The sequence below is a fragment of the Taeniopygia guttata genome, chromosome 20 (genome assembly GCF_048771995.1).
Source record: "Taeniopygia guttata chromosome 20, bTaeGut7.mat, whole genome shotgun sequence".
Taxonomy (NCBI): domain Eukaryota; kingdom Metazoa; phylum Chordata; class Aves; order Passeriformes; family Estrildidae; genus Taeniopygia; species Taeniopygia guttata.
In genome coordinates this window covers 14,753,723-14,770,858 of record NC_133045.1, presented here as the reverse complement: position 1 = coordinate 14,770,858, position 17,136 = coordinate 14,753,723, and the positions used below count along the sequence as shown (strand labels likewise).

The window sequence follows — 17,136 nt, the reverse complement described above, 5'->3', positions numbered from 1 at the left end:
CACTCGGTTGTGGGAACAGCAGCGGAGCTCTGGGGAGTCCAGAGTGCAGCTCCTGGGGGAGAACAGTCGCAGCAAACCCTTTTTTGCACAGCAGCATCCAGCTTTGTCCCTGCTGTGACCCCTGGCTCCTGCCGGCACAGCTCCCAGCCAAGGCGGGACACTCTCACCTGTACAGCAAAGCAAACCAGACGGTTTCACGGGTTTTAAATCAGTACTTGAAGTAAGAAGGTTCAGGGAGGTCCCAAACATGCAGCAACCACAACCTCCCAAGGAGGGCATGGGCACTCTGAAAGAGACAATCAAGCAGCCCACTGTAATTAGCAGTTGTTCCGATGCCCTTTGCCACCTCTGGCACTAAGCTGATGCCCATTTGCCATCTCTGGCACTAAGCTATTTTAAATGCACACAGCGTTAGTCCCATTGTCTTCACAGACACCCTCGGGCCTGCCCCAGGAGCCAGCAGCACCCATCCAGCCCAGGATCAGGAGCTTCACAAAGCATCACAAGCCATTCCCCGTTCCATTCCAGCCCAGAAATGATCGTGTTTCAGCCCGAAGGCAGCAGGACCTTGCAGCAACCTCGAGACACTTCACACTGGGAAAAGGCCAACATTTCACAGCCTTGTTTTTACCCGGACTGGGAGAAAAGCTCAGCTGGTTGCAGGGCTTCTTGCAGGCAGATACTCTTCACTACCTGAGGAAAACACTGGAAGTTCAGCTTGTGAACAGTCCTTGACCTTGAAGCCAGTGGAATTGCAGCTGCAGAGGGATTCCAGCTCCTCGGGACTCCAGCACAGCCCTGGCAGCCCCTGGGCCCCACCGGTGCTACCAACAGCCGAGCCCGGGGCAGCCTGAGGCACAAACCAAAGCTACAGACGCTCCTCGGCACAGCAGCAGCAGCAGCAGCTGGACAGAGACAATTGCCTTTCACCACCAGTTCACATTCCTCAGCCAAATGTGATCTGTAGGAAGGTACTACCAACAAATCAAGAATTCCACAAGGGATCAAAATTCTAAACATAAATACAATTAAAGCCTTCTAATATTAATGCACACTTTTTATTATATTAAAATCAGGCAATGGTCTGATACAATAAAAAGGCTGCTTATGGAATACTGTTATGTTAAACTTCCAGTACAGAGGATGTTAAATCCTTACAACTAATATTTTCCTCAGAAGTTAATGGAAACATCAATTTTCATCGACTTGACAGCTGCTGCTTTAAAATGTGTTTATTTTTACTCTTTTCTTTTTTCCTTATTTTTTCTTTTTTTTTTTTTTTTTTTTTTTTACACAAACACTGAATTTTTCATAAAACTGAGGACACACTAGGTTGGTTTCCTGTAAGCTTGCATCCACATTGCAGCAGTGAGTGGTCCGGAACAGTAAACCAGAAAAGGCAGTGATTTGCCAGGATGCAAAGCCAATCAAGGTCCTTAATCTGCTGTGCCACCGCTTCCCCAGAATCTTCACTGAAGAGATTTCTAAGACTTACAGAACCCTAATAAAATCTGCCAGCCGGATTTGATTTGTCTGTGGCTGTTACATCTTTAGAAGGGGCAAGTGCAACGTTTTGTTAATGAACATTCTTGGGTCAATCCAAAGCACCAAACAGTGATTTGAGGGTACCTGGAGCGAATTCAGAATCTCTGCTCGCAGAGTCTTCCCCACGGAGGTTTGGCAGCAGAAGGTTTGGGCAATCCTGGTAAATGACTGCTCTTTTCCCCACGTCAAAGCCTATCTAAGAGCACGGCCGTGGCCAGCTTGGCGGTGTGGCAGCAGTGCTGGAGGGAAGGGAAAACCCACGTTTGCCAGCAGAACAGATACTCTTGTTTCCCAGGCTGGTGAAGACTAAATTTGTTGCAAAACCAAAACGATAAGCAGGAGGGAACAGGTCAAGTTATTGCCCCGACACTCACCCCTGGGCCAGGGGTGAGAAGAGTCACCAAGAGGGGCAAAAAGAAAGCAGCACCCCCACTAAAAAGAGGGGAAGAGGGAAGAGATAAAAAGAACCCTGAATCCCTCACCCAAAGCTCACGTCACCGGTGAGGGGAACCAGGAAGAGAAATACAATCTATGCCTTGGCCAAAGGAAAGAAGGAAAGCTTGCCCCAGATTATCAGGGCATTTAAAAAATAATAAAAACCCAAAAACGACCACAGTCACATTCAGCCTTTACTAGAGCGAGCACAAAGGGAGGGATGACTGAGGTTAGCACACATCCCCAGTAGTAGTCCATGCAGCCCAGTGTAGTACTGGAAGCAAAAACCTTTGTGTCTACTCTAATAAATAGCCCTGAGCTTCGACTCTATTGCAAAAGACAGAGAAAGAAAAAAATAACCCAGGCCAGACACACAGCAAGGTGATTGTGGGATGGATCCTTTCACAGTTAAGTTGGATGTGCCACACTGGTCTTGACAGTAATAAATTTAAATAGACTTTTCCTGATACCAGAAGTTCAGCTATGTGGACAGTGGTTACACGACAGGATTATTTGTTATAGCACAACTTATATTTCAAATGAAAAAAAAAATTAGTATCATTTACAGTATCTCAAGAAAAACCTCCTTTGAATGGGAACTTCCTTTCCAGTATTTTGAGGTCTACAAGATGCATCTAGAAAATTTACTACTGTGGAAAATGAAGACAGCTTAAATTGAATAAGGGGGGCATGTTGGTTTTTTTTTTAATTAATTGCTGTAACATTGTCCTTCAGGTGGCTGAGGAAGTTTCATATTTTCTTTAGACATCATTAGACGCCGAAGCTCTTGCAGAACAACTTTGATACTATAAGAATTCTGCCATTTTGCTAGGACTGATATGGCTCTGGGGTCCACCTAAAACAGACAAAAAGAGCATTCCTGTCAGAATTGGTGCACTGGTTACACTTAACTCCCCCCCATCCCCAGCTAAAGATCCCACAAGAAATCTGGGTGGGAGAAATCAAAAGCAAGTGTTTTCCTAAAAGCATACTAAATTTCCACGTGTCCACTTCCCTTCCACCCCCTTTCCTTCTCCAACAAAGAGCACCACAAGCAATGAGGAGCTAAGCAAGCCACAGGTATGAACAAAGCATTGGAGCTTCACAAAAAAACCATTAAAATGAATAAAAGCAAAAAAACTTACCACTCCATTAGAACTATTTACTCCATTCATATTAATTTTTGTTACAAATCTTACAAATGGAGGTGCTTCTGGATACTTAGGCCCACATTCTATTTTAAGGCTGTATATTCTGTTTTCATAAATTGTCTGAGGGGGAAAGAAAGGGGGAAACAATTACAAAACAATCAGGCAGTTCAATGAGCATTTGGTTAAGGCAGTGGCTACTTTAGAACATGGAACTACCAAAAGTGAGGGCAGCCACGCAGACACTATGCTGGCTACCTGTTCTGAGTTCACTTTAGAATATTCAGAGTATCAAACGTTCCTCCAGGGTAATAATTCTGCTGCTCTTTGTGCGTGCAGCAGGGAACAGCCCTGAGCTCTGAGCAGGGCTCTGGGGTCATGGGACACCCACCCACCCACCCAGGGAGCCCTGGGGTCTGTGGGACACCCACCTACCCACCCAGGGAGCTCTGGGGTCTGTGGGACACCCACCCACCCAGCTGGGAGGTGGCAGTGGGGAGCCCTGGCTGTGCACAGCCACTCCACAGCACGTGCACAGCAAGGTGAAGCTCTGTGAAGCTCTGACAGTGCCCCTGGCTCTGAACAGCCCGTGCCACCAAGGTGACTGCTGGCTGAGGGACATCACACAGCCTGGGAATGCCACACCCCTGCAGGACAACCCTGGGCAGCAGCACACAGGAACTCCAGCTCTGCACAGCTGCTCATCTTTCCCACTGGAATCCAGATTACATCCTGCCACCTGCTGCATGTGTGACACCTTTCCACCCAGAGGGACACAGGACTTTGCTTTTGTCCCCAGTCAGTATTTGCACTTCCTACTAAGAACCAAAACAGTAATAACTGACTCTGAGCAGTGTTAAAAGCAGGACAGCAAACAAGAATGGCTGCAAGTCCCCAGGATCTCTCTCAATACAGGCTGCTGCCTTCCAGCAAGAAGCTCAAAAGAAGTCACAACATATCTGGCAAGAAGATGTATATTTCTAAGTGTGTCAGAAAAACAGGAGAGGCAGAGCTGACTCCTTGGCACTGATGGTCCTGTAGCCTTGCAGGAAAAACAGGAGAGGCAGAGCTGACTCCTTGGCACTGATGGTCCTGTAGCCTTGCAGGAAAAACAGGAGAGGCAGAGCTGACTCCTTGGCACTGATGGTCCTGTAGCCTTGGTTTGCAGCACGGCAAGAACTGCAAACTTCCATCACTGCTGGCAAGGCTGCGTGCTCCTGTTTGCACATTTCTATTCCTATTTAATTTTCTAAATTAGATTTCAAGGTTGTTTAAATTTTCCATAAAGCCTATGCACACAGTGAGCTTTCTCCACAGCCTTAATGCAGGCTCATTAGCACTCTCCTAATGTTCTAAAACCAAATGCTGCTCTAGAAAACAATTTGGGTACATCATAAACAAATGAAATGCTCGTGACTGGGGAGAGATTAGCAAAGGCAGACAACAAGTAAACAACACTTCTGGGTGAGACAGAAAACACTGCATGTATAATGCCCTTCATTATACACGTTCTTGTACAGCCTCAGTGTATGTCAAAAAAGGCACCTGACAGAATGGGAACAGAGAGCAGAACATGATTAAAGGTCTGTAAAGATTTTCATGTAATGACCCCTGGAATTACTGAGAAATGATACTGAGGCCAGATGCAGAAGATCTGCTATTGCAGGAAGGAGCACTGGCTACTTGCACTCCATCAAGGGATATTAGGGAAACAGAACAGTGAACCTGGAGACAACAGACAAGTTCTGGTTTTAGGACATGTGCACACATTCAACACACAATTAAGTCCTCAAGTTCACTACTAGAGTGTAAACCCACAGTTTAGTAGGGCTGGGGGGAAAAGAGGCTACAACAATACTCCCACAAAGACCAGTTGCATTATAAGATGCTGCTTTGGGAGAGGACATTCCGAGAAGAGACTGAAATGACTAAAATCTGAGTTTCCTCAGTCAGCTGAAATTCTACAAGAGCTTGTCAGTATTCCTGCAATAAACAGCACCCCACAAACTGAACAGGAACAGCAGAAAAGCCAGCACAGAGCATCCCCTGGCACCTGCAGCAGCTCCATTTGTAACCTCACTAGCTGAGGGATTCTGAACCTCGCTGGATGCAAGGGTACACAACGTTAGAATTCTGGTATCTTCAAAGTTATGTCTTACTGAATCTGCAAATATAAAGCAGACAAGTAACAGAAGTAACCAGAGAAAGGCACCAAAATGTTCCAAATTATAAGCAGAAAGCCATATAGACACACGAAACCCATTAGTACAAAGAACTGCAACATAAATCACTTCCTAAATTGTTTTTTCCACTCATTTGCCTTTTGTTTATTTTCTACTTCAGTGGTGAGGTTAGGAGAAGGGGAAAAAAATGTAACAGTACTATTTTAGTATTTAAGTGGATACTTACTCTTGGAGGCCCAATAATCATTCCTGTCCATCTCGTAAGTGTCATATCTTCATCATCTTCAAGGCCCCAGCTAACTGTTCCATCCCCTACTCCCTTCTGACCTTCTTCAAGTTCTTCCAAAAGACGAAAATTACGAGGAACTTTTACTCCTGAAACAATCAGAAAAATATCTTCAGTTGAGAAATCTTGTAAAGAAAAAAGCTAGATTAATTTCTTTGATACTTTCGGTCATTTTACAGATTACATTTTTGGCAAAACCATGAAAATGCCACTTTTTGAATGACAGTATTTCAATGTTACAAAAAAAGCTATTCCCATATTTAGCTTGGATTTTACAAACAAAATCAAGGTATCCCCAAAGAAACGTTCGAGAAGGCTGACAGGCCACACGTTAGGGCAGGCAGTAAAATGAAAGGAAATCTCTGCTCCCTCAAGGGTACACCCAGTATTACAGAGCTCTAATTAGCACTCGTCTATATGATTTATAGTATAAAAATTTAGGAGTTTCTACAAAACGACACCATGAGAGGCTTGACAGCAGTTGACTCAGTCAGAGCTTTAAAAATACCTTTCAAAGCAAATAAAACTCTTTCATAACATTAGTAGGTTAATCTGAAGTTAATTGAAGTGGGCTTTGTCAGCAGCAATAGCATCCTTTGTACTCGTGACCTCCACCACCAAGGAATTTCAGCACTTTGTAATTGCTGGCACATTTCTCCACAAAACAGACAAGAAAACAGGGAGATTCCCTCCTCTGCACTGCATTAATGGAAAACAATGGCACAGAAAGCTTCGGTGACACACCAAGGTCACACACCAAGCCTGTGGTGAGGGAGGACCCTGAACCCAGGCCACAGTGGGTTTCACTGCTATCCCCCCAGGCAGCCCAGAGCAGAACTGCACCCCAGCCCCTGCTGCTCCTTGGCCTGGGGGCTGGGCCAGGTTGGGTGCTGGGGGGCTCCAGGGCTGGCTCCTGTCAGAAGCTGCTGGCAGCTCCCCCCTTGTGTGTTGGAGCCAACCCTGGGCAGCTCCAGGATGGATCCACTGCTGGCCAAGGCCCAGGACATCAGCACTGCTGGGATAAGGTGTTTGGGAAGGGGCAAAGTCACCACACAGGAGCAGCTGCAGACAGGAGTGAGAATGTGCCAGAGGAGCAGCTGTGCAGACACCAAGGTCAGTGACGCACGGGCAGAGATGTCCCTGAGCCCATGGAGGGCCCTGGGGGAGCAGAGATCCACCTGCAGCCCATGGATTCGCCTTGGCCATGGGCAAAATACAGAGGATCTAGTAGTTTTAAACTCTCCTTTAAATATGTTAATGACCTAAGGGAATCTAATGGCAGAGATAATTTTGCTGCATAATCAGAGGTGTCCAAATTTCATTCACTACAAAGCACGCATCAAAGAAACCAAACCAGCGCTGACTAAAGATAGTGGATACACACCTAACAGGATAATATCCAAGCACATCCTGGGCAGCAGGGCTCAGCCACAGCTGCAGCAGCAGCACAGGAACTCCCAGCAGAGCGCTGCCAGCAGACACCAGACCTGCACTGGCAGAACCAACCTCCCATCGGGGGGCTGCTGAGCACAGCTCCCTGCCAAATCCCCTCCCAGCCAGACCCTGTGTTTCCATGGCTGCTGAGAACGCAGCCCTTGGGCTGTGAAAGGAAATGAGTCAGCTGGGGCTGCTGGAGCCACTGCCAGGAGACTGCCCGAGCCCAGACCCCGGGTGGCAACAGGAGCCCCGGGCACCACTGTCACGTCCCCTGCACGACAAACTCCAGCATTTACTCTCCCACAAAACCTTTAAGCTATGAAGCGTGTATCCCTATGAAGTGTGTATCCCTATGAAGTGTGTATCCTGTGTGCCCCAGAGACACGAGGACTCAAGTCTGCATGCCCCACCTGAGCCACGACAGAAGCCAGCCGTTTGTAATTCTATTCCCAGCTACTCCATACCGGAGTTTGGGGAGGCAGGACAGCCCAGCTTCAACACCCGGGATAAGAGAGCTGGGGCACACGAGGCACAGAGCACGAGTTGAAGGACAAGGTGCAGCCTTTGCCTGCACACATCCCACCTATTTCCCTGTTTCTGCTGCAGTGGAAGCACGGGAAGCTGCTGATGGGGAATGACTCACTGCTGAACTGCTGTCTGGCTCCAGCCCTGCCAGGGCCAGCGGAGAAGGGCAAACAGAAAGTCCTTCTGGGGGGGCCCAGCAGCTCTTCCCCAGGGCAGGGGGTGCCTCAGAGGAAACCCTGTGGCTGTTATCAGAGCCCCAGCCAGAGCAGCCATCAGCTGGAGCCAGGGGAACACCTGCCAGGAACCAGTCACATGAATGCCAAAAAATCCTCTCACCTCCACACCACAACATCGCAATACTTAACAAGCATCACCTCAGTCTGTGCCTCGCTCCTTAGTAACACCACTTCATAGCTATCAGTGGTGCAAAGACAATTGACTGGTATTTACTGAGAGCAAGATAAACAACCCAGGAGGAATCACTTTAGGGCAGACACAGGCCACACAGCAAAGAAGAAAACCAGAAGTATTGCCTGTCCACCCTCCCTCTGAGTGATCCCTCTGAGCATCACGCCCCGTTCACTGAGCCAAGCAGGGATCTTTAAGTGAGCGTGTAATTAAAAATGACATCACCACGTACATATTTGAGCAGGCCACGGGCAAGACTGAAAGGCAGCCTTAGTTCTGACATTTGCTACCCAGAGCTGGGCTTGGCTTTACAACCTTACGGGAAGAGAAGGCAACTTAATTGCTGAGCTCTCCCCAGCTACAGCTGCTCTGATTCAGCATGAATCCAGCATGAATCAGAGCCATAAAAGAGTCACACAGGATTTCAGAGCTCTTTGGCAAGTGTGAGGTCTCCAGAGAGCTGGCGAGTCACGCTGTGCACTGACTCCAGCCACAGGGAAACTGTGAGCAGGAATGAGTGCTCATTCCACAGGAACTGCTCCCTGGGAGCTCTGGCATCATGGCAAGGGGTGCCCAAAGGGAAGGACACAGCTCTGAGTTCTATGCACTTCACGGAAAATAAAATGATCATGGCAGATAACTGGTAATTTTACAAGAGATGACCCTGTCCAACAGCATTGCTGCTTTCTAAACATGTTCTACCCCTAGTCTAAAACTCAGGGTGTAACATGAAGGATCATGACCTCAGCTATCACAGAAGGTGCCAATTCAGTTCCCTCCCTGACACATTCTCAGGAAATTAATTCAATAGAAAGAGAATCACACATATTATAAAATATTATGCCCATATGACCATAAATGCTTTATATAAATAAACTTCCCTTAAGCAAGGCAGAGAATAAAGACCAGACTCATCCTTCTGGTCAGTGTGGTTGCCATTAGGGCAACCCCATCTCCTCCTCGTTTGCAGGGCCCTGGAGCACTCATGGTCTGCTACCACATCCTGCTGGGACCCAAACCTCACAGGAATTTTATCACTTGTGATCATACACAAACACATCACCATCGTGTTTGATGTCCACCAAGATTCCTAGAAAGTGGCCAGATCTGTCCTAGGCACAAATAATGTCCGTGCTGAGGCGTGGCAGCTGCAGAGTCAGGAGATGTCCTGTGCCCCCAACAGCACCAGGAGTCCCTGGGGTTTCCTTCTCCCACCCCCAGGAAATACCTTGCACAACCCTCACAGTGCAGCAATGGAGGTTTCCTTGGCAGTAACCAAACCAGCCTGTTCTTCTAAGAGCCCTTCATTTAACACAAAAAAGCCTAAATAAAGTGAGAGGCAATTAAAAAGCAATCAGCTTGTCTAAAGTACTTTCAGTTATGCATTTTAATTTAGCCTTCACTATAGTTCAAGATGACTCTCAAATAGCATCTTCATTTGAACATAAATACAGTAATATCTCAGTAACTGCTTCACTTGTAGCTTGTCTAACCTCACAGAAATACTCGCAGAAATGGAACTGAAAATCTATTTCAGAGCAAAAGGAGATATTCACTATTAATCACAACAGCAAACCAGTGAAAGCTAAAGCTCTCCAGGGCTAGATCTGAGCAGTCCTTCTCAAAGACCCTTTCAGCAATGAGTATTTGAGAAGCCTCAACCCCACCCACGAGTTCACCAGCTACAAAATGTTAATGAAATCATTTTATGGCAGTCAGAGAGGAGAACTGAACCACAGACAGCTTCACGGAGCTGAGTTGCAGTTAAGAAGCTGTGTGACCTCATGACATCCTCTTCAGCCTTCAACCAAATCAGGACCTTCTGTTTTCCTTGTCAGAAGTTTCCCTGGCACCTCACAACCCAGCTGTTTGTAAACCAATGAGTTGCAAGGCAGAGCCAGCACACTGACAGGGGGACAAAAGGAGTCTGACCTGGTCAGAATCTCACTAAAGGAAGAACAGAATTATCCTGAAAGACAGGTAAATGCCAGCTTGGACTTTTTTTAAAAGATCTTAAGGCACTCTCAGATTTACCTTTTAATGCAGCACTACTAAAGATACTGACACACAACTGAATGTGTCTTGCAACAGCTTTAAGAGTGATCTTATCAGGATGAGATTTTTCTCATCTTACTCACAGACTACACTTCTCCATCTCCATTTTCCTCAGTTCCACAGCCAAAGCAATCTCACATCCAGGCACCTTGTGAAGCTGAGAACAGCACTGTGACACCAGGCAGGCCATGTGCCTTTGGGGGAGATCCTCTCCTCCAATCCTTCTGATCTGTGGCAGGAGAACAAAAAATACACCTCTCAAAAGCTTCCACAACCTGTTTCTCTCTCCTTTCTAAAGTCAGATGGAATTACAAGCATTTCTCTTCTGGACTAAAGCACAGGCACAGGGCACAGCACACCTCAGCAAAGCACCCCAAAAATGGGGCTCCAAGGAGAGGAACTGACTTTTACTGAAGGCTTTTCCACATCTTCACTCTAACAAGCAACTAATCAAACTGCCCTTTCTGGACAATTTAAACTCTGCTTTCTATACTAGTTCCCGATTTACCGTAACTCAAGTCAGCTGAAATCCAACAGTTTAAACACCTCTGTTGCCCAATACAATAAAGTGCTTTCTGTTGCTTCTTTCTGTGTATTTGATATTCAGCCTTAATTACATCCTTTCCAGTCTGTGTTTCATGTCTTTGCATTGACTGCAGATAACGAATTGGACAGCTTATCCTTGCAGCACTGGGAATGTAAAAAACACTCAAGCCATTCCTTGTCACAATGGTATATAAAGTTTCTAAAGTGATGGAATATTTACTTTAAAAATAAAAATTACTTCAAAAAATAAAAGGCTTTCAGCAATTGTCACAAAAGCTTTCAGGAGACAGGAACTTTGGATTTCTTGCATTGTCTTTACAGTCACAATTTCCACTCTGATGATGCAGACAGGTGCTGAGATAATTTGCAGACACAAAATAACTTCCTGTGCACTTCAACAACTTGAAGTGTTTTCTGTTCTGTGCAAGTTTCTCAGACTTGGAAAAACTCAGATCTGGGCAAACCCTTTTACCACTCAGCCCTTCCAGGCTGTTGGCAAACACAGTGCCTCACAGCCCTGCAACAGAGCCACTGAACTGAACTGTGAGAGCAAAGTGGGCTAAGTGAGGTCGTTAAACCTTTCCCAGGGTGAAAGCGAGAGGAACACGATCCCCCAGGCCAGCAGGGCTGGGTTTTCACTCTTGTAAAACCCGAATCTGCAGGCCAGCACTGTGGTGCAAGGTCTGTCCTGTAACTGCAGCCCAGCCAGTGCAGGAGCCCCTGAGGAACCCCTGGGTTCCTGCTAGATCACCTCCAGCAGCTGAGCATTCCTGCAGGACACCTCGGGCTGTAGGATGGACACACACAGAGTGGAGTCTCCTATGAACAGCCTTATTAAAATCATTAAAGTCAGCCCTTTCTTTTCATTTAAATAGTAATGTGGTGTGCGGGAAACCCACATCATCAGCAACACAGGATTCCCCTCCCTCAGTGGCACAGATGGACCCCACATCCCAACATTCCTTCCAGGCCGAGGGTTGGGTTTTTTCCCTTGACAATAATTTCTACCTGCTAATCTATCCACCTGTCTAATTGCCAGGTCCAGCCCTATGGCTTTTTTAGGTCACAGGGACATTTGTTACCACTTCTTCCTCTGGATCAATAGCTGCTTTTGAAGACAGATGAGCATCTTCAATATGTGTTTGGGCTCCATTGCTTAAACCAGCATGAACTCAAGCTATCACATATATTCCAGTGCTTTACAGACAAATACGTACACATTAAGGCTCCATGAAAGAAGCTTTAGCAAGCTGTGCTTCCCAGATGGGTGAAGGCAGCAGTGAGGCACGTTCCCAAGCCCCCAGCAAGGGGACAGCAGGGGACAGCGAAGTGCCACCTCCAGCCCCGGGCACTGCGCCGCCCTTGCCAGCAGCACAGAGGAGCTGTGTCCCTTCCCTGCACTGCAGAGTGCTCCGAGGGCAGCCCAGGAGCTGCCCAGACCGAGCTCTGGCCTTGCTGCAGCCATGCAGTGCTGCTGCAGCACTGCAGGTCTGCCCAGCACCCCGGCGCAGCTGTGTGCCCACACTGCTCACTGGCCCTGCTCCCGGGGAGCCGTGGCAGTGTCACACGCCCAGGGGACAAGGGGACAATGCAGCAGACACAGCCTGTCCCAAAGGCCGCGCCGGGGGTGGCACTGCAGCCCAGCCCCTTCCCACACCTGCCCGCCCATGAGCACCCAACAATCCTCTCTCAGGGCTGTGCTGCCTTGAAAAGGAAAGTATCGGCCTTGTTCTGGCAGCCAGCCACAAACTGCAGAGTCAGCAGCCTGAAAGGATCACCGAGAAGGCAGAGCAGGCAGGAGAACTGACCTAACGGGGGAAGGAGGGTCCCTTCCTCCCAGCTACAGCTTCTGTGTCTCCACTCAACACCTTCAAACACAGACCTGTAGCACGATTCTCATAACAACAACCACTGCACTTAAACAAATTTTTATTAACTTGATTATTATGAATTATGTGCATTGTGGCATGACGGTAATCCTTAAAATCTGAGTGGTGACTGACAGAGAACTATCTGGACAAAAAGAACTCCAAAATACTGCTGGTGAGCACAGTCAAACTTTGGAGAGTGCAATGTGGAAACAAGCACTACAGGGGCACATGTGAAACCCTCTGTGGGCTGGGAAAACAGGAAAATGAAACTGCCTCAGCAGAAGTGACTCTGATTTACTCGATCTGTTGAAGTTCATTAGAGGATGTCAACAGGATAAAAAACCTCACTCCAAATCGAGCTGCAGTAGTTTTGTTTCATATGTAATGATGAGGAGGGAGAGCGTGTGCAAGTACTTGGAGCCGGTGTGCGGTGTGGAGCAGGTTTGAAGGGAATAAAAACCGCACTGCCCTCTCGGAGCACACAGAGAGAGGCCACGGGCCAGAACGGCTTTTACAGCGCCCGGTTCGCTCCGGAACCACCGCCGGGGGCTGCGGCCCGCCCGGCCCGGCCCGGGCCACGAGCCCCGCCCAGCCCGAGCGGCCCCGCGCCCGCCGGGCCCGCTCCCGGCGCCGGGCCTCGGCAGCCCGGGCGGCGCGGCCGGGCCCGCCGGGACCCGCGGCTCGACCCGGGCCGGCTCCGGCTCCGCCCCCGCCCCGCCGGGCCCCGCTCGGGCCGCGCCGCCGCCCCTCCCCCGGCCGCGGCCGCCCCTCCGCCCCGGCGCGGCCCCGCGGAGCCCCGGGGCGAGGCGCGGCCCCGCCGCCCGGCCCGGCCCGGCCCCGCTCACCCGCGCCCGTGGTCGCCGCCATCTTGCGCCGCCGCCGCCGGCCCCGCCCCCGCCTGACGTCACCGCAACGCGGGAACGGCGGGCGGGCGCGGGCGGGCGCGCTAACCGGAGCTGGCGGCGGGGCGGGCACGCGCGGGGAGCTCCGTGGTTCACGCGCGGCGCTCCCGCAGCTCCGCCGCGCGGGCGGGCGGCATCGCCGCTCGATGCGGCCCCGGGGCTCCGGGACACCGTGATGGGCACGGGACACCGTGGTGGGCACGGGACACCCCCGACACCCCGGCCAGCTTCCTCCGGCCCGCTCCCTGCCTGCGGTATACGGAAAAAGCTTAAAGAAATGGGAAGGAAATGAGTTCTGCTTCACTTCTCTCTGCAACACACGCTCAAAACGCGGAGCCCAGAGCATCCTCTGAAACAGCCAGAATTGTTACGAGGCAAAACGTTTTGGAGACCCGCGGCAGCTACAGCCCCGCTGTGCACTGAGCCCTCCCAGACCCAGCCCCGAGCGGCGACGGCAGCAGCAGCTGCTGTACACCAGCAGCGCCGGTCTCACCGCTTGGATTTATCCACCCAGGAACGTTTTGGCTGCCTTTTATTCACCCAGCCACATTCTGGCTGCCTTTTATTCACCCAATAACATTCTGGCTGCCTTTTATTCACCCAATAACATTCTGGCTGCCTTTTATTCACCCAGTCACATTTTGGCTGCCTTTTATCCACCCAGTCACATTTTGGCTGCTTTTTATTCACCCAGTCACATTTTGGCTGCCTTTTATTCACCCAGTCACATTTCATGGCAGCACGGGCCGGCTCGAGGCAGCAGGAGGGACGGAAAAAGGCACAGGAAGAGGCAGGACAAGGCAGCAGGAAGGAAAGAGGAAAGAGCAAAAGGCAGCAGGAAGGAAAGAGGAAGGGCAGCAGGAAGGAAAGAGGAAGGGCAACAGGAAGGAAAGAGCAGAAGGCAGCAGGAAGGAAAGAGGAAAGAGGAAGGGCAGGAGGAAGGAAAGAGGGTGGTGGGTGACTCCTTTACTCCCCTCCACCTTGTGCACTGCTAACTCATGGCCCGGGAGGATCGCAGAGACAGGCACCACGCCTGAGCAAAACCTCCAGCTGGGATTTGGAGGCACTCTGCAGTAATTTTCTTCAGTTTACTACAGCACAACACTTCCCCGTGCAGCCATGACCCCGGACAGCTCTGTCTGGGGGGGTTCTCAGTGCAGATCACCCCTGTCCTGGGATGGACACAGGGATCACTCCTGGGATGTATCCAGGGATCACCCCTGTCCCTGGGATGGACACAGGGATCACTCCTGGGATGTATGTAGGGATCACCCCTGGGATGCACACAGGGATCACTCCTGCTCCTCCAAGGCCCTCCTGACCACAAGATCCACTCATGGAAGACAACTGCAGCCCTGGCAAAAGCTGGAGGCCTGAGAGTCCTTCTGAAGGTCCAGAGAGCAGGAGCCTGAGCAGAGTTTCCGTGGAGGCGAGACTAAAATCAGAGCTTTTAAAAGCATTTAAAAGCATTGGACTGAAATGCAGGCCATCCATCCCTTAGGAGTTTAACAGGAGTGCCTTATTCTGCTTCAGCTCTAATCTGTTCCTAATCAATTTAAGACAAATTTTCTTAAGCCAGATTTACAGCTGTTAAAAGGATCCACGCAGCCTTTTGCTCCAGAATTGCCATACTGACTTTGTGGGAGCATCCACGTCTTTGGAGGGGTGGAACAGGGACCTTGGAGCCGCAGCCACGTCGGGTGTGGGGTCACAGAGCCAGGGCTGCCCCAGGAGCCCAGCACAGCAGCCACGTGGAAAATGCATCTGGAGATTAACTCTGTCCCAGTTTCTCATAATTAAGCAAGATTAACAGATAAATAGTCCCAGCAGCCACCAGTACGAGTAGCTCAGATTTGTTTCCAGTAAGGCAACAGCGGCCAAGAGAGGTTTGGGCAGCAGCAATGCCTTAAACAATACTTTGGAAGTACAAATTCTGGTGATTTCTGTGTCCCAAATCCATTTGTTCCATCCACTGCACTTGGCATTTAAAGCAGCAATGAAAACAGCTCTCAGAGGATCCAGTGCTTCAGGCTGATTTACACAGGAGCCCTGAACATCCACCCAGCTCTGTCCAGAGCTCTCCAGGATCAGCTGAAGGCATTTGGGGACTCCTGCTGAAGTGAAGAATTCTTTAATGTCAAAGCTGCACGGAGACCTGCTAGTGACTGTGGCAATGGGAACAGGAAAGTTTCATGTCATGGCACAGAGTTCTCCAAGGGTCTGAACACAGATGAAATACTTGGTGACCAAGGCACCAACAGTGATTTTAATCTGCAGAACCAGCTCAGAAGCATCTGCATTCAGCACTCCCACTGAAGGAGAGCTGCCACATCCCAACTCATTCAGAATCCATCCACCATATCTGCAAGCTCAGGCTAAACCTATGACTCAAAACCATCCTACCCTGCTCTTCAGGGAGAGGCAGCTTGAATGCAACACAACTCACAGCTAGAGGAGGGAACATGCCTTACATCTGATCAGCACTAAGCTTTCAGTCAGGCAGGAACTGAACAAGATCCAAGTCACATTAACTTAGTAAAGTGCTTGTCGGATATTTTTAGAGAAACTTCCTCACCCCAGCTCAGCTGGGGTTACTCCTCTGCATCCAGAGCAGAATGAATTACTTACACTTCTCCAAAGGTGTAGAAGACTGGTATAACATAGTGCCAGGCTCCTAAAAGGCTGGCAGGTGATCACTGCAACCCAAACAAGCTGTGACAGGCTGCCAGGTGTCTCAGGAGGGACTGCACAAGGTGTGCAACCACTGATCCAGCTCTCGCACTAAGTGCTGCCAGTGCAGCAATGAAAAACAGCAACAAGACTTGAACGTGATTAGTATTATCCAACTGCTTTGTTATAAATATATTATATACATTCAAACATCACATTAAAATATTATTCCATTACACCAGAAGAGATTAAGGCTTTATATTATTTACAGAAACAAGCAAGCACCTTAAAAAAATAAAAAGAACAAAACACCGGTCATTGACATTTCCCTTCTAACATTATGAGTTTGATACCTTGAGCTCTTGAATACAGCTATTTGCAGTGTGCCCAATGCTAGAACTATTTCAAACATTTATTGTCAGGGTAGGAAACACTTAATAGAAGACTCAGCAGTGAGCACTCCACACGAACAGACACATGTGCTGTAGGGTGCCCTCCCTCTCCTCAGAGGCCCCTGAAGTTGAAGGCTTATGCAGAAACTGCTCAATTCCACGAGGAGAGTAGAACAATTTTGTTTTAAGGGAAACTGAAGACACTTGAGGATTGGTGGCCCCTGGAGGAGCGGGATTCTCGAGGTCTGTTCCACACGACATCAATCAGGCTGAACATGATCGTGAAGACAGAGCTGTACGTGGATCAATCACCGTGCATTGAGCAGTCATGATTTACAGGCTTCCATTGCTCCCCCCTGCTCTCACGCAGTGCCCTGCACTCCAACACCGAGTGCCAAGCCTGCCAGCGCTCTCCCTGCGGGTCCTGGGCAGCAGGCTGTCCGGGAAGTGCTGGGAATGTTGATACAACACACGTTTCCTGCGCCCCACGTCCCCCCGGCGTGCCCGCGCTGCCTCTGGCGTGCCCGGTACCTCACGGGTACAGCGACCAAGCAAGCTCTAAGGTGTAAGCAGACATGGCTACACAAAAGGTGCTCAGTGAGAGTAATCATCTTCATTTCAAGTATTGTTTTAAGAATTAGTTCTTTTCATTGCAGTCTGTGTTAGCACTTTTTAGTTTGTGCTTTAGAGTCTGTTATTTCTTTGCAGGTCTTGAATTTGGCTGATGGCTTTA

The 17,136-nt window shown here is 49.2% G+C and overlaps 1 protein-coding gene across 1 annotated transcript; it reads right to left on the bottom strand.

Annotated features, from left to right (window-relative positions):
* Nucleotides 1–2,361: 2,361 nt before the first annotated feature.
* On the bottom strand, nucleotides 2,362–13,335 carry UBE2V1 (ubiquitin conjugating enzyme E2 V1; the record flags this gene model as incomplete). The annotated part of the gene is given in 4 exon segments (NM_001205107.1): nucleotides 2,362–2,836; nucleotides 3,126–3,251; nucleotides 5,538–5,686; nucleotides 13,285–13,335. Coding segments are annotated over 4 exon segments (444 nt in total). The 3' UTR covers nucleotides 2,362–2,689.
* Between the last annotated feature and the right edge of the window lie 3,801 nt (nucleotides 13,336–17,136).